We start from the raw sequence: 18,472 nt of genomic DNA on the forward strand, positions 1-18,472 counted from the left end.
TTTTTTTAGTTATACGTTATATTTTTAAGTATAAAGTTTAATTTTACATGGTTTCAAATCCAATTAAAACCAGATTTTTGGAAATGTGTTTCAGTCGGAATGATCAGATCAGATTTCAAGACGTTTTTTCAGCATCAGGACACAACATAATAAATACGTTTGTGGAAGAAGCATAAATATGTACTTAGGGATTTCATTGTACTGTGGGACTCTGAAAGGTAATTCATCATAGTCTCTGTTGGTGTGTCCTGTAGCTCATGTCAAAGTCCAGTGAGAAGCCACGTCTCCAGCAGATCCCCTCAGAGGATATGGACTCAGAGGAGGTGGGGCCATCAGTGGGCGACGCCCATCCGTGCAGGATGAGGGCGGAGTCATGCAGAGAGCTGGAGAGTCAAGAAGATCCGATCAACCTGCAACACGCCCTCATTCTCAACCAGGTGAGACACAAGACCAAACGCGATGATGCATAAATAAACAAAAGAATAAGCAATAGAAGTAATAGAAATCAAATATTTTTCTCATTATGTGTCAGAATTTTTTACTTTTGAGTTTACCTGAGTGTATTTCTCATTGTTTTCAATAATGGTCCTCATTACAGTAATACAAAAATTAAAATATCATGATCAGACACAATTATTTATTTATTTATTACAGTAAAATCAGCATAAATTAAAAGCAAGACAATAAATTCTGAAATTAAAAAATAATATCCAGACACAATTATTTTATACAATTTAAATCACCACAAAGTAAAGGCAGTTCAACAAATATACAAATATGTACAAATACTTTTCAATTTATATAATATATGTGCATTTGTCCGCATTGCCATAATAAAAAGATTTTTCCCATGTAATAAGAACATATTATATTGTTAAATGCCATCAGAGAAGCATTTCTCAGTGGTGTAGACACGAGGCACTTATTGATTTGACACTCCAAATGCTTCCTGTGCAGTCACGTCTGTGGGAAACGCAGAAGCAACTGCAGCAACTGCGCAGACAAACAGCCCACATGGAGACGTTGGCGGTACCCATGATGCTTGGCGGCGCGCACCGGCCGCTCTCTCGCACACAGTCGTCACCAGCCTCCACCTCACTAACACTCCCAGACAAACCCCTGCCACTCACCACAACAACAGAGCCACCCCAGAGTCAAACCCGCTTCACCACAGGTAAAGAGTCTCTGCCAATCACCTTATAGCTGAATGATTTACTATGTATCATTCTTTAATCAATGTGTGTGTGTGTGTGTGTGTGTGTGTGTGTCGCGTAGGGCTGGTGTATGACTCTCAAATGTTGAAGCACCAGTGTACGTGTGGAGACAACAGCAGTCACCCAGAGCATGCAGGGAGAATACAGAGCATCTGGTCACGCTTGCAGGAGCGAGGCCTTCGTGGCCAGTGTGAGGTATTTGAAACTGCCTGCACTTCCTCTCCTTTCCTAAAGGGGGCGATGAATAATATGTCACGTCATTCAACAATTTACTGTTATATACTGTTTACTGTTATATAAACGACTACATTTAAAGATATATTTCCCCTAAAATGAAAATTCTCAAATTTCTTTGATTACCCTTATTTTATTCCAAATCCATAGGACTGTCTTTCACGGAACATAAAATGTGAAGAATGTCTTGGCCACTTTTTTGTATATATTGAAAGTAAATGAGGACTGGGGCTGTCAAGCTCAAAAATGTCAAAAAATCACCGTAAAATTAGTATAAGAATAGTTTATACAACTCATGCACTTTATTCCAAGTCTTCTGAAGCCATACAATAGATGTGTGTGAGGATCAGGCTGAAATTTATGTGATTATTAATAAAAAATATCTACTGTATACTGCAAAAAAAAATTTCCTTGTTTGGTATCTTTGCCTTGTTTTTGTTTTGTTTTTGGTTTTTTTCTTCAGTAAAATATCAATTTTTTTTAAAACAAGATACATTCACTTGAGAAGCAAAAGGACATAATATATGTTACCCAAACATATCTTCACCCAAAAAAAATTATTTCACCCTCATTTAATTTAATTTAATTTAATTTAATTGATCAATTGTCACACATTATACATACATTTCTGCATATACATGGTGAAATTATTTATTTTTCACATATCCCAGCTAAGCTAAGCTGGGGTCAGAGTGCAGGGTCAGCCATGATACGGCACCCCTGGAGCAGATAGGTTCAAGTGCCTTGCTCAAGGGCCCAACAGTGGTGTCTTGGTGGTGTTGGGGCTTGAACCCCTGACCTTCTGATCAGTAACCCAGAGCCTTAACCGCTGAGCCACCACATCATGCCATCCCATAATAACTTAACAGAATAATTCACCCAAAAATTAATTCTCTCATCATTCTCTCTTTACACACTCTCATGTCATCCCAGAAGAAATTCTCAACTCTGTAGGTCCATACAATGCAAGTGAATGCATAAAAAGCATATAAAGAAGTAATTCATAAGACTCCAGTGGTTAAATCTATATATTTAGAATTGAGATGATAGGTGTGGGTGAGAAACAGATCAATATTTATGTCATTTTTACTATAAATTCTCCTCCCTGACTAGTAGGTGGCAAAATGCACAAATAATGCAAATCGCCAAAAACAAAAAAGAAGAATGTGGAAGTGAAAGTGAAAGTGGAGATTTATATTAAAAAGTAATTTTGATCTCTTTCTCAACCAAACTTATCATTTTGAAGACATTGATTTAACCACTGGTGTCACATGGATTACTTTTATGTTGCCTTCATATGCTTTTGAACCTTCAAAGTTCTGGTCACCATTCACTTGCATTGTATGGACCACCAGAGCTGAGAATTTCTTCTGGGATGACATGAGGGTGTGTAAAGGATGAGAGAATTGATTTTTGGGTGAATTATTCTGTTAAGTTATTCTGCTTCTCAGGTAATATTTTCATGTTTTAAGGATGTTAAAATATGTTTCCTGGAAAACAAGACAGAAACACTTATTCAAAATATGTGTGAATTAGTTTATCTGCTTCACAAAACAGTCTGAATAATTCATTTATGAATCGGACTGATCATGTTCACTGATCGTGTTGCAGCGGTTCAAATCTCATAGGAGGGAACGTTTATCAGTGAATTAAGACTGTAATTTTAGTTTGTATCTCACACAAAGCTATTTATGAAGACCACTTTCTTTAACTAGAAAAATAGAGACCAGTATATTCTTCAAAAATCCACCTTTTTTGTTGGTAGTCAGTAACAAGTCAATAAGGTTTTATTTGTTAACATGAACTAACGATGAACAACACTTTTACAGCATTTATTAATATTGGTTAAAGTTAATTTCAACATATAGTAATAATTTTTTTTAAATCGCAAGTTGTATGTTAAGAGTAGTTTTTGCACTATGAACTAAAACAAACTATAAACTAGCATTTATAAAGATGAATATATGCTGTAATAAACATATAGTTAATTGTTAGTTAGTGATGCTTAACACATTACCTAATGTTAACGAATGGATCCTCATTGTAAAGTGTTACCAGAAAGTCATACATGTTTTGAATGACATGAGGGTGAATAATTAATGACAGAATGTAACTTTTTGGGTGAACTATCACTTTAACGCCAATGACACAATTGCTGGAACCAAGGTTAAAACAGGAAATTTCTCTCTCTGCTTTTTTACATAACATCTTCTATATTTTGGTTCACTTTGCAGAGTATTCGAGGTAGGAAAGCCACTTTAGAGGAGCTTCAATCTGTCCACACGGAGCGCCACGTTCTGCTGTATGGCACCAACCCTCTGAACCGCCTCAAACTGGACAATCGCAAACTGGCCGGTAACAAATCAACACACACACACACACACACACACACACACACACACATCATTCACAACTGATAGAAACCAGTCAAGTGCAGTTTGGCATGCGCAACACTCCATTTTTCAAGTCAGAGACACACTCAGTCACGCCAACAACGGAAATAGGAAATTTCAACAGACTTTTGAAATGACTAAAGGTTTGGAAATGTCAGATGTTGAATAAGAGAATGACAGCTAATCCACTTGACGTCACTGTGTGTCCAACAGGCATACTGTCACAGCGGATGTTTGTCATGCTGCCTTGTGGGGGAGTCGGGGTAAGTGAAATCACACACAGCTTTTCCCCACTATCTGCAATAAATTCATAGTAAAGAGATTCAAAGGTGAGCATAAGCATTTATTGCACAACATGGCCTCAAAACAATGGACAAGGACAAGGTTTTCTGGCTTCTGGTCCCCTCTATACCCAAATCAGAGGTCAAAGGCCGCTGATCCCAGTCAAGTCCATATGGGCAGCACCCCGGCCGAAAATCTGGAGAATATGTTAAAAACTTCACTCTGCTGATCAAGCCCAGTGCAGGTCCATGAGGAATGATTGGAACAATATGTGCCATGAAGGATAAAAGAAATTCCAGCCCTCTCATTGTTCACAGTGCCAAACCACAAGCAATGCAAGTTCTGCAGAAAAAAATAGGAGGGAAAATGAAAGAGAAAAGAGAGAAGGAAGATGTGGGGAGCAAGGCAACAAACAACAGAGAGAGGGGGGATGTATAACCTCATTCGTGGCCACCCCATATTCTCCTGCTTGTATGAATGCAGTTTTATACAATATATCCATAACATCTGCATGACCGTTTGATAATGCTTTCCTTATTAGCGGTGTTTGCTAAGACAAGTAACACTAGGACTAATGCTCATACGTGGGTTTCGGGAATTTAACAAACCCCTAACCATAAGTATTAGCTTTCAACATGTTATTTGACATGCAAATGCAAGTTAAATAAATTTTCGCTCTTGCTCATATCGACATTCTCTAAAATGTCATAGGATATGCGGCAATGACCGTTTTAATAAACGGTATGTACAAATTATCCCTATAAATTACAAATCACTCTTTGTGCATTTCAATATTTCAGTGAGTACATTTAACATAAAATCTCATACATCACTATCAACAAGACATTTTAATGATAATATCGAGACCACACACAATGAATAAGTAAACATATCATTATTTTTATACATAACAGGAAATCTATTTATAGTGTCCGTCATTCAAGCCTCCATTCTGTTTAGTGTATTCTTGAAATTTAGTTTACTTTCTATAATTTATAACACACACTTTGACTTGTGAATGCTTTTAACAATAACAAGCATCTTTATGCTTTTGGAAGCATGAGTTATCTTTATGCAAATATGGTGGGATAAACATATTTCATCATAATTTACCAGTGAACATCTGTTTGAATGCAGCTGTCTATATGTGCATTCATTATTGTAAATACAACTAGATTTTACATTTTCTGAAGGAAATATGTGTGATTCTTGGCCATTGAAAAGTCTGCACAACAATGTTAGTGATGGATAATGTGTAGTAATGTCTGAGTAGTTTTAACATGTTGTTATGCTGTTGTAAGTGTGTTCTGGGTGGTTGCTTACTGGCCCAAATCAAAAGAGCCTACCCACAAGTCTCTTTGATATACTGGTTTCTATATACATGCCTCGGATCACTCCTTAAATGCAATTAGATGAGATTTTTGCCACTTTTATTGCCTAAAAATGTAACAATACACCTTTCCTCCACAATATATTCAGTACTTACAGTATATGTTCGTAGAAAAAACAATGCGGGATGAGATACGCGTTGAAACGTAATACTTACTTTAGGTTTCAGACCGATTGCACTGTGAATTCGGCAATAGGAGGTCGAAAGTTTTGCTGCTGAAATCCGTCTGCGCTTATTGAAATTTGCAGCCCAATGTCATGAAATTACGTGCCCATGGCAGAATTTTTTCAAACAAAAATGAAGTGCTTTAAAAAATGACGTTTGACTGCAGTTTCCTAGTGAAATGTCCTGTGGGGGGCGCCAAAAGCGAGTGAAATGATGTTGGAATCAGACAAGGTTGTCAAGGTGAATATTAGATGGATGTTTTAACAAGTAAAACGTACCTCCCTAACCTAAAACTTTAGCCTTACCAATAGTGTCCTGAAAGATACATGAGAGGTGAACAAAACCAACATCCTTACCCTTAACCAACACCTAAACCTAACCGACAGTGTTTTAAAAGCAAATTCGACATGAAAAGCACATTTACTGACGCAACCACATCATTTTATGTTACTTCTATGACACTTTTGCTCCACTTTCGTTTGAGCGTCTTTGGCTGGGTTCGAGGCTCGGTCTCCGAGTCCAAAGTCCAATGCTCTATCAGGTCAGCTACCACGCAAGCTTTTTCCATGTTGAAAAAAGTGTGTAAATTTAGGTTGGTCTGTAATACAAGTGGTAAAAAGTATTGTTTCTCAAATGATGCATTGCAATAAAGGTGTTTTAATATAATAACATAGCAGGGTGTGAGTAATAGTGTGAAAAATAGGTGTTAATTAAGTCATAATCAGCCATTGTAGGCGTGATTTGTGTGAAAGTGAACAAAACTCAGTTGTTGTAGCGTCATTTCACCAGGAAACAACAGCAGAACGTATAAAGTGGCACGTAAAACTCTGTTTGGTGTTGGGACAGTAACTTTTATTCTATGAGACTAGGTTGGAAATTCGAATCACTGCCCCTAGTGGGCAAAGCTGGAAGTGTTTTCGAGGTGAAATGTCCACATGGTGGCTTCAAAAGCAAGTTATTTTTTAGTTTTAAGTGATATAATGCTGTCAGTATGCATATTTGATTAACTCCACCCCCTAATCCAAACCCCAACCCTAAACCTAACCATCAGTGTAGTAAAATTATAATTTAAGAGAGAAAAAAATATATCCTCTGGATCACATTTTCCATTGTTTATGTAAACGCAATTACAATTTCCACCACATTGGAATTGCCACTTGTTAGTAATTCGGCTGAAGTCCATTTCAGGATACATGAACATTCAGAAGTAACATGTCGATTTCCTGTGTGATCAGTTTGTATGATTAGGGGTTTGTTTGAATTGCGATCCCTAAGTTTGAGCAATAGTAATAGGGATGTTGTTGATGGGATATGCGAACAGTTGATGATCACATCTCTATGTCATCTGTTCATAAAGACACATTTACCGAAACTGCCTATCACACAGCATGTAACACTGGCATCATGCAGCATAGCCCCGCGGTTGAACCGCCGATTGCGACTTAGCAGATTTATGAATGTTGATCATGGCTGTCACAATGATAAATGTGCTGGTGCTCTCCAAGACAATTCAGCTACATCATTTTATTCTGGCAGAATCGGTGACTGACATCGATTATTTGTCATGTACGCAGCTCTGTGGGATTACGTGACCCAGGGCATGGGTGGAGACATTCTCAAAGGACAAACTTTGAAACACTCTCAAAATTGAGCGTTAAATCGTGTTTAAAAATGCATAAATCATTCAAACGCTGGTGCAAGTGATAAATAAAGATATCAGAATTTGTAGCTTTTGTCAGAGCTTTTTACTGACTATACTTTTGTTTTCGACAGGTTGATAACGACACCATCTGGAATGAGATGCACACCTCCACAGCGTCTCGCATGGCGGCCGGGAGCGTGACGGAGTTGGCATTCAGAGTGGCTAAAGGAGAGCTCAAGGTCTGTTCATAACACAAAATCTAAAACAAAAACAATTAGATGTCAATTCTATAGAGAAGGTAGATTAACATGATTTGGTCCTCCGTTACTTTTGAGATCAAACAGATCAAACTGATCACGATTTGGAACATTCCAGCGTTTACACAAAACCGGGACTGTTCTCTTCTGGTAATGAAACTTAATGAAGGTTATTGAGAATGTTTTGAGGAAATAGGTTTATTACTTAAACTGAAAGCAGTGGTCTGCTTGTTAAAGCAGTTTGGTGAAAACATGAGGGCTGGCTGGTTAATGCTGCATTAATAACATGTTGGTTTTCTTGTGTCAGAATGGCTTTGCTGTGGTCAGGCCACCAGGACATCACGCGGACCCGTCAAACCCCATGTAAGTCTGCTCCGTGCGTGTATGTTGGGCGTTATATCCAGAAATAGCTCTTTAAGGAAGTGTGTTCATATTGTTCTTGTCAGTAGGCTTTCTAAAATAAATGGTGCCAAATAATATTCTGTATATGAGTGCAGGGCTTTGAGGTACCGTACAATAGAAATGTGTTAAAGTGCAAAGATTCTGTTATAATGTACATATGTGGCATGTTTTAATAGACTTATGATTCATTTGTTATTAATAATCTTATATATTGGTTTGCTTCAATCTAAAACAATAAAGAAAAAAAGAGGGATCTTTCATTCTTCAAGGATTTATGTCTCTAGATTATTGAAAAATAGGCATTACTACACAGTTACATGCATGTAACATACTAATATTTTGGGGTTGAAATATCCAGCAATATTAACCATATCGTGGACACACTATGTCCTGCTAAAATGTTATAAAATTACTAATACCGTTAAGATATTTTTCATACCTGAACATGTGTGTTGATTCGATATCGTGTGTGCTTGTGAGTGATGTGTTGTGTTTGCATATGTGCACTCTGTCACCTCACATTCATCGTGCATAGCTGTGTTCATGTGCTGCAGTGTCAGCAGGCCTGTCTGTGTTTGTGGATATTTATGGCTTGATAATGAAGGTTTGGAGGGGGCGGGAGGAAAGAGGCTGATTTATTTCAGCAGTTATTAGCCTGCTGAGTTCGCTCTTTCCACATTTCTCAGTGTTTTGCCCCGCTCCCTTACTGACTGACACATCCTAGTGCATATCTAATAATGAACCCTCTTCTCTTCCATGTGTTTATTATTTGTACACATGCACACTACCAGTCAGCATTTTATAAACACTTATTCAGTCTTTATTATTACTATTTTTGTAAACAAAATGTGTTATTATTATTATTATTATTTTTTGATTAAGCCTTTAGATTAAAGGGTTTTTAAAGGAATAGTTCAACCAACATTTTTTATTCTCTCATCATTTACTCACCCTCATGCCATCCCAGATGTGTATGAATTTCTTTCTTCTGCAGAACACAAATGAAGATTTTTAGAAGTATATCTCAACTCTGTTGATCCATACAATACAAGTGAATGGTGGCCAGAACTTTGAAGGTCCAAAAATCACATAAAGGCATCATAGAATTAATCCATAAGACTCCAGTGGTTTAACATATGTCTTCTGAAGCGATTCGATCTTTGAGTGAGAAACAGTCACTGTAAATATCTACTTTCACTTTCAGAATGTGAAAGTGAAAGTGGAGATTTATTGCAAAATAAAAACAGGATTTACATTTTGATCTGTTTCTCACCCACACCTATAATATTACTTCTGAAGATATATATTTAACTATTGGAGTCTGGATTACTTCTATGATGCCTTTATGTGATTTTTGGACCTTCAAAGTTCTGGCCACCATTCACTTTTGGAGTTGAGATATACTTCTAAAAATCTTCATTTGTGTTCTGCAGAAGAAAGAAAGTCATACACATCTGGGATGGCATGAGTGTCAGTAAATAATGTAGAATTTTCATTTTTGAGTGAACTATCTCTTTAAGAGAAACATCAATTCTGTCAATGGTTTACAAACTTTTGACTGGTAGTGTATGTAAAGTAGTCAAGTGTCTTATTAGTTTACCTAAAGACATTATAGTTATACTTTAATGAAATATAATTTCAGTTCAAATGCATGAGAAAATTTGTTTGCTTTATACTGCATAGTTTTGTTGTTCTGTTTCCAATAATCGTTGACAGTTGACAAATATGGTGGGAGGCCTCACTCTCTCTCTTTCTCACTCTGTTTTAGGGGTTTCTGTTTCTTCAACTCTGTGGCAATCGCTGCTAAACAGCTCCAGCAGAAGCTCAGTGCCAGTAAAATCCTCATTGTTGACTGGGTGAGAGCTCTTAACTCAGTTGATGACAATACATTAGCACCAAAAGCTGGCTGATGTGTTTTAATGTCAATCTGGTAACGATATGCTGTACTTTTGATGATCAATATATATATACAATAAATGTTAGTTCTAGAGTTGCAATGAAATAGACATCATTGGTGATAATGATAAATTGATCATTATTTTCATGTTATGGCTATTAAGCAATAAAATTTGATTTATTGTAAATCTGGAACATATTTACTATTTATAATATAAGTACTATTTATTCGATTTTTTTATTTAATACTTAAATCTGTTATTTACTACTTACTTGTAATATTTGTACTATTCCCCTACACAAAAGTAATACAAAAAAGAGTGAATAAATGTTTTATAAATCTGCTCCTTTTATTGCTATATTGATTCTTTGTACATCATAATAGAATGCAAAGTAAGTAGTTTAATCATTACGTCAATCATGCAGGATGTTCACCATGGCAACGGCACCCAGGACATATTCTACAACGACCCCAGCGTTCTCTATATCTCTCTTCATCGATATGACAATGGCAACTTCTTCCCTGGTAGTGGAGGACCAGCAGAGGTTAGAATGCAAAGATCATGGATTGTCGATTATGAATCACCTTTGTGAATGTTTCTGTTTACTGCTATGACACAATGTAAAAGCACAGAACTATTGTTGAGTTTTCAATGAACAACACTTATTGCACTGTAGTGAAAAAGAATAATAGGTGCAAAATTGCCTCTAGCACAGAAGGATGATGGTGGATAGACCATATACAGTGTTAAACATCAGAGATGTATTTGTCCCAGGTGGGTTCTGGTGCTGGAGAGGGTTTCAATGTTAATGTGGCTTGGACCGGTGGACTGGAGCCGCCCATGGGCGATGCAGAGTACCTGGCTGCTTTCAGGTATTAGATTTATTTGATTATTTGTTTATTGGTTCTAGTTAGTATTTATCCATAGTGATACATTTTTACAAAACCATACTTGTACATACTGAACAACTATTAGGAACACTTGTACACCTACTTATTCATGCAAATATCTAATCAGCCAATCGGGTGGCAGCAGTGCAATGCATAAAATCATTTAAATATGGGTCAGGAGCTTCAGGTAATGTTCACATCAACCATCAGAATGGGGACAATTTTGATCTCAGTGATTTCGACCATGGCATGATTGTTAGATAATCGCTCTGTACAATTGTAGATAGCAGAATAGCATCTCAGAATGCACAACATGACAAACCTTTAGGCAAATGGGCTACAACAGCAGAAGACCACATTGTGAACTTTATTAGGACCACAGTGTTCCTAATAAAGTGATCACTGAGTGTAAATGTTTTGACACTGCAAGACCTGAATGGTCACTCTGGGTGTTTCTCAATGTTAAGAACGTAGAGAATAGACAAACACGGAAGGAAAGGTGGATGCAGAAAGCATCAATCTAAAGCATCAAGCTGTTAGACTTTCACAAGCTTATAGCGGGAAACTATTGAGGGAAAACACAATGATAAATGTCCTTTGTCTGCTACTGTAGAGCCACTATGACTTTTGGGACTTCAATTGGGTTCTTGCCCACAAGTCACCATCTGATGCATCTTGATCAAGTACAAATCAGGGTAATTTTGTGCATTCTTGGTACTTATGTTCTTATGTTCAACTTCAACAGTGGATGATGATGTGAAACAAGTTCACAAGCAAGCAAGTACATATAAGAATGCACTTTGAGAAACAGCCACTGTTAATTTGGTGACAGATGGTTGAAAGTTCTTCTTATTGTTTTCTTCTTTAAAACAATCAATTAGCTGGCTAAGGTAGAGTTAAATGAAATTAAAAACATAGATGTATATTTCTTCATATATTTCAGTCATGGATGGTCCAGATCTTCTACCGTACCACCATCCAGTTTATGTGTCTTGTAAAGTGTCTACATGCCTCCATCATTTGCAAGTCAGCCAGTGATGTGGTAATCTGTTTGAGTGCAGAATTCAGGAAGAGGAATTTGACCTTACATTAGATGTTTTGCAATGATCTCAGAGAATCAGGTCCTCTTCATGTGGGTACCCTTCATTTTGCATTGGATTGCGCAATGCCATGTGTGCATGGTATTGGTAGCCTTTTTGTATTTTGTCAAGAAATTGACTCCCGATCATGTTGCAGACACGTCCGACTTGGGGAGTTTTGATCTTAGCTGGACACAACCCCGGGTCCTCCCCCTCTGGCTGTCTGCAAACGCTTATCAGTCAAGGTGTTTATTGTCATCTCAAATGCTTGCAGAGCTTCAAATGATTCCCAGCTTTTTCATTGTGTTCGGATCAAACTCGAGCTTGGCCACTTCCACATGCCACTTAATTGGCCCCAGTAGGTGGTTTTATTAAACGTCGTTGAGCATTTTTTGAAGGAAGCCTGTTTTGGGATTTACTTTGGGTCTAGGCGGGCATTGTTAACCACACACTAACCAGGGACCTAGTGTGAAAGTGGGTGGGCGACTAAAAAGACCTTTATGATCTTTTTAAGATTGAAAGTTTTGGGAATTTTACACCTCTAACCAGCTAGTCTCTCCTTGACTTCCTGTGTGTTGTATCCTCTCTCTCCTTTTATTGGTCTTTAATGAACGCTTCTCTCTCTTTCAGTCTCGTGCATTCCCTCCACCCAAAATAAAATTGTTCCACTCTGCACAGGGGAGCGTGGGTAGTTTTATTGGTCTAGAGGGGAGGCGGAGATGGTTACAACGGTGAGGGTAGGCGGAGAGGTGGGGGAGTAGTGGAGGATCCTGGATAATTAAAGCAAATGGCTCCCAGATGGCGGGCTGTCAGTGACGTGAGTAGAACGACAAGCTCTAAATGGGATCCATATGCAGCGGCGGTCGCTTTGAACTCGCCCGTGATGCGCTCAAGAGGCAAAATCGCTGGCAGGGCTGGCGTCCTCCAAGCACAAGAACACGAGAGATGAGGAAAAGAGGAAAGAAGAGAGAAAGAGAGAGGAATTAACGCAGACTAATTCAAACACTTTAGTCATTTGGATTGTCATGCTGTGCATTGGCTAGTTTGGTTCTTACATTTTAATAATGTGTAATATTTGTTTGGGTACTTGTAACGTATGTTTGCTTTATTGGTCGACTATGACAGACAGGACACTGTATGTTTTCTCACAATTTAGTCTTTTGGGTTTCTCATATGAAACCTATTTCCATCAAGGCTTTGATCAGAACTGATAAATGGTTCATTCCTGTTGTGCTGTACCTTTTTTTACTTTTAATAAATACATGTTTGTTATGTAATTTTATGGTGTATTTCTGAATAAAAGGATATAAAAGATAATCAGAAATATGCTCTGGTCAAGCTCAGGCACTAATACTTAATTATAACGTGATTATTTACACACTGGCAAGAAAATAGAACTAAAGAGATGACCAACGTTCAGCCATGCAAATCAGCGCAAGCTGATTTTTGACTTTTGACTTGTTATCTGTTGGCCAATCTGCTTGCTCATGTGACATGTTAAACCAATCGGCTTGCATTTTGTAAGCTGATTTGACCTCTGACTTTTTATTATGTAGCCAATCATCTTGAGTCTCTCTCTCTTTGTTCTAACATTTAAATAGCTACGTTTAGCAGAAAAGCTGGTTTCTCTACAGCACACTGTGAGTTTTTTTTCTCTGAAACCCACCTCCACCCCAGCTCCACTGGTCTATATCAGCTACATGGGCATTGTTTGCTATGTCTATTTGTTCAGCTGTATTTGATAGATGCTTGATGCAGCATGTCTTGTGTTTTGTCTAATTGTGCAGCATGTATGTATGTATGTGTTTGTGTATTTTCTAGCAATAGCAAGTCTCTGTATTTGCTCTGCAGCAGCAGCGTTAGCAGATCTAGTTCACCATGACCAATATCCTATCAATATGTCAGACCCACATTCACATGCTAAATCTTTCAGAGAGTTGTCAAGACTGAACAAAAGTTTGCCACTGCTAAATGTAGGATTGAGAGCTGAGTTTGAATAAGGATGTAAACATGTAAATTTTTTATATTTGTTACCATCTTTTAAAATTTTCACATTATCATAATGATTTCTGTAAAGTAAAGAGTGAAACAAACTGGCAAATATGACAAAATATCACAGAATTTATCAAATCATTCCTAAAGCAGCAGTCACACTAGGCTTTGAGCATGTAACAATGTCACACTTGATGTCACACTTAAGGACTTATGGTTTTAATAAATAATAAATCACAAATAAAAACAATTCGATTCAAAATGCTGAAATATACCATTGTGAAGCAATAAAAACTTTTTCTCGTCATACGAATCCGCAGGTGAGAGTTCACCAAACTTGAACTTTTGTCCCAACAGAATGTAAAATTTCTTCATTTGTGCTTGCATTTCTGGTCTCCTGTTTTTGATGCAATTGAATAGAGGTGAATGGAGATGCTAATGATGTTTGGGATGTTGTTTTACAATCAAAACTTATATCAATTCCTGGAGGATTATATTATTAAGAATTATAAAATGCCAACAGACTGGAAAGTGATGTTGAGGACATTGGAGAAATATATACTAAAATGAACACCAATTAAAACAATATTCACAAGTTCATGTTCTATCGGGAAGACACTCAGGCTTGAGTGAGGTTTAAGAAGCAATTTATTTGATGAATGTAAAACAGAAAAGTAATGTCTCTCTTTGGCGTAGTCCCCATCTGGCGGTCCGAGGGAGTTGTACTCAGAACCATCATATCCTGCCGGAGATAGGAGGCAGGGGCGAGGAGCCTACCCCCATGCGGGACGGGGCTCAACTGGTGGTGTTGGGGTGGTGGAGGTTGCAGTGTTAGCACACTGAAACAGCAATGTGATAGATTGTGAGCAGATTATAAAGCAATGGCTAGCCATTACATGCCATTGGCTTGGAGTTACCCAGCTAATGATGTTATGTACAACTGCTAGTCTTCCCGCTAGAACTACGCTGCGCTTCCATTTATGCTTGAGACTAGAAAAGATCTGCTTTCAGTAGGCGCTCCCCAGTATTGGAGCTGAACATTTCAAAAATATGCTGTTTGTGGGGTTGAAACACTATGGGGTTCCTACAGATTATTGAAGATTTGGATATCTTCAATAAGATCAGGAAAAATATATTTGACCTAAATCATGATATTTTACGGATTACTGCCATTTTTATTGCGTCTGCTCTACTAGACCCAATTTACCCACAACTGTTGTTGGTGGATTTGAACTTTTCACTAAGAAATCCCTCAAAATCCAATCGCAAATGGCTGCTTTTAACCAAAGTGTTACAGCTGTGACAGATATAAGGCCAAAAATGATCTAATAATAATCTTATAAGAACAAAACCCATGGCAGGTCTAACGGGAAGAAAGGGACCCCATCTCATCGCAGTACATTGGCTAATGTTTGTGAAAGGATATGTGAATAAAAATGATGTCATACTGCTAAATTTATATCTTTGCAGGGTTTTTTTTTTAAACGCAGTACTTAAACATTGTCGAAAAAAGATTTTATTAGTTTGAACATAGAATATGATAATATTGAAGTCAAATATGATTTACTGTGGGTATAAATTTTATCAATAAGGATGCGTATTGTATGTCTGGTGGTAGTTTTTATTGTCATATGCCACATTTTTTAGGCTTTAGAAGTGTGTTCAATGAGTGAGGATGTGTATTCATCAACCTGTCTCATGCCCGACATATTCAGCATACGGTCATATTGAATCAAGTTAAAACGTGTTTTTCCAATAATTCAGAAACAATCTACATTTATTCAGTTAATTCATCTTTTATCATATTGCTGTTAGTGCTGTTGCATAAAGTTGAGTTGAATTGGTTTGATTATGTGAGTTAAAAGAGACCACAGTGTGATACTGAACATTGTTTGTATGTTTAGGACGGTGGTGATGCCCATTGCTCAAGAGTTCTCACCAGACGTCGTGTTGGTCTCTTCAGGGTTTGATGCTTCAGAAGGACACCCTGCCCCCTTAGGAGGATACAAAGTCACTGCTAAATGTAGGCTATTACTAGTATACATGTGCTTTAAATATTATTGTACTGTTTTCAGATTATATATATCATTACATTTCTTATGTCTTTAGGGCCTCCACTGAAATTATAATGTTGTTGTTTTTCTCCCGGCAGGTTTCGGGTTTTTGACTCGGCAATTGATGACATTAGCAGGAGGACGTGTGGTTCTAGCATTAGAGGGAGGTCACGACCTCACGGCCATATGTGACGCATCTGAGGCCTGTGTCAGTGCTCTGCTTGGGCTGGAGGTCAGATTTAATGCATAAAGCTGTTCTAATACTATCACTAATCCTTTATAATACATTTATTATACCTTTATAATCCTGTTATATGATTGTTGTAAGCAGATACTGAGAATTATGATTATATAAGGGCGTTACATGAGTTTTATGGCAAAGTTTTACTCATATTAACTTATTAAAGGTTAAAATAACAAGAAAAAATTGTTTTGTTAGGAGCCTCTTCCTGAGTCCACTCTACATCAGATGCCCAATGCCAATGGAGTCCTTTCACTCCAAAGAGTTATACAGATACAGAGTGAGTGTCTCTTTCTCTCTCTCTCTCTCTCTCTCTCTCTCTCTCGGCTTAGCCTGCCTCTAATTATCCTGAAATGCACCGGCTTCCTGGTAGCACAGATTTATTTAATTATTTGTAATTAATTATAATCATCATCATGTTTCACCATATGGTTTCAGCTCCACAAAAATATTCCAATAAAAACAATGGTATGGGATGCACTACGTGGCGTGCACTACAGTGAAGGCACTCGCTTCATGTGTTTCCTTTGACACGCTTTCTTTTGCTTTTTTTTTTATCTTCTCTCTATTTGCATTCTTCACTTAAAGGAGCAGTTTTCTTCTATGAATCACAAAAGAATTTGTTTTGCAGAATGTAAACACCGCTCTTTCCATATACTGTAAATATACAGTGACTAGTGACTGTCAAGCTCCAAAAAGGACCAAAAAAAACACTATAAAAACTGTCCATAAAATGTGTGCACTATTTCGCACATCTTCCGTAGTCATACAATACGTTTCATTTTTTGTTTTTAAGTTGTTATTTATTTTTTGTTGAAATTTTCTTACATTTATTTCCTGCAAGTATGCCCATATTCATATCTGTTTAAAATGAAATCTCTCTGTCTCAGGTCAGTATTGGTCATCACTGAAGCCGTTGATGAGCACAGTAGGCATGTCATTTCTAAGTGCCCAGAGGAAAGACTGTGAGGAGACAGACACAGTGAATGCGATGGCGTCCCTCTCTGTGGGAGTGCTGACAAGCAAAAGGTGCATCCTGCGGAAGTGAATATCTGTGGCCACACACATACCACAGCTTAATACGGTTGTCACTCCTTGTGTGCTTAATCCTGAGTGATTCTTGGAAGTGAGAGCCACATTTACATGAAATCTATTTGGTGTGATTAAGAACCAATTTGATCAACAAGTTCAAAGAGAACACTGTTTGAAAGCAAAAGCTGCACAGCACCTCGGGTGACCACGATTTACTTGCAATCGCCGGGTGATAACACATCTCTGCTCGCAAACGCTTGGTTAAAAATAGTTAACATGAAATGGGTTACACCATCGCCATCAATGTTTCTTGTTTACAGCAATGACACACCAAAACTTTGCCATGGTTACCATTATGTCAGTCATCATTACTGCTGTGTAGCAAGAATTGTCGCAATTATTAAATAGTTGTCTGATCATATTTATTTGATCTAACCAGAATTATATTCAATTACTGCGATTATCACGCACTTCAAATTCAAATAATTATTTTCTATCCAAATAAGCTTCTTTTATTCCCATTTCTCCCCAATTTGGCATCCCCAATTCCCAATGCACTCTAAGTCCTTGTGGTGGCACGGTTATCTTCTCAATACGAGTGGTGGAGGACGAATCTCAGTTGCCTCCACGTCTGAGACAGTCAATCCACGCATCTTATCACGTGGCTTGATGAACGTGACACCTAGCTCGTCTGGAAGCTCACGCTATTCACCGCGACATCCATGCATAACTCGCCACACACCCCACCGAGAGCGAGAACCACATTATTTCGAGCACGAGGAAGGTAACCCACATGACTCTACCCACCCTAACAACCAGGCCAATTGGTTGCTTAGGCAGCCCAACTGGAGTCACTCAGCATGCCCTAGATTCAAACTCACGACTCCAGAGGTGGTAGTCAGTAGGGGTGTAAATCGGATGTTAATTCACAATACAATCTTGTATTGATTCTCTTGGCCTGCGATCGATATTCCGATATTATGTGCCTAATTTACACAATCAGTTCAATTTCTTTTGCCCGCAAATGCAACCAAAATATAATTTGATTATTTTATTCAGCTCTCTGTATCCTCATTGGGACATCCACAACAAAATAAGGTACTTCAGATGTTGAAACTAATTATACAGATAAATAATGTAAAAAATAAAGTCAGAGTATGTGATCATCACTCGTTTGATGACAGCTAATTTTTCCGTTTAGTCCAATTCAAAATACTTACCATGACTTGTTTCCAACTATCCGTGGTTATCTTGGCTACAACTTCCACAGTTGTAAGGAACATTATGTTACCATTAACTGGGATAAA

At 37.7% G+C, this 18,472-nt stretch overlaps 1 protein-coding gene across 3 annotated transcripts in view; it reads left to right on the forward strand.

The window, feature by feature from the left end:
- LOC127619081 (histone deacetylase 7-like) overlaps positions 1-18,472 on the forward strand; it is a 97,599-nt gene that overhangs the window by 76,912 nt on the left and 2,215 nt on the right. For all 3 annotated transcript variants that reach the window (XM_052091824.1, XM_052091822.1, XM_052091823.1), the window contains 14 exons: positions 255-437; positions 958-1,174; positions 1,276-1,409; positions 3,683-3,803; positions 4,055-4,104; positions 7,452-7,559; positions 7,885-7,940; positions 9,748-9,835; positions 10,302-10,421; positions 10,652-10,749; positions 15,743-15,861; positions 15,991-16,124; positions 16,332-16,413; positions 17,024-17,162. In XM_052091824.1, the coding sequence (XP_051947784.1) occupies positions 255-437; positions 958-1,174; positions 1,276-1,409; positions 3,683-3,803; positions 4,055-4,104; positions 7,452-7,559; positions 7,885-7,940; positions 9,748-9,835; positions 10,302-10,421; positions 10,652-10,749; positions 15,743-15,861; positions 15,991-16,124; positions 16,332-16,413; positions 17,024-17,162 (1,649 nt within the window). The remainder of the gene's footprint in view (positions 1-254; positions 438-957; positions 1,175-1,275; positions 1,410-3,682; positions 3,804-4,054; positions 4,105-7,451; positions 7,560-7,884; positions 7,941-9,747; positions 9,836-10,301; positions 10,422-10,651; positions 10,750-15,742; positions 15,862-15,990; positions 16,125-16,331; positions 16,414-17,023; positions 17,163-18,472) is intronic.

This window comes from Xyrauchen texanus, chromosome 25 (assembly GCF_025860055.1).
Source record: "Xyrauchen texanus isolate HMW12.3.18 chromosome 25, RBS_HiC_50CHRs, whole genome shotgun sequence".
NCBI lineage: Eukaryota > Metazoa > Chordata > Actinopteri > Cypriniformes > Catostomidae > Xyrauchen > Xyrauchen texanus.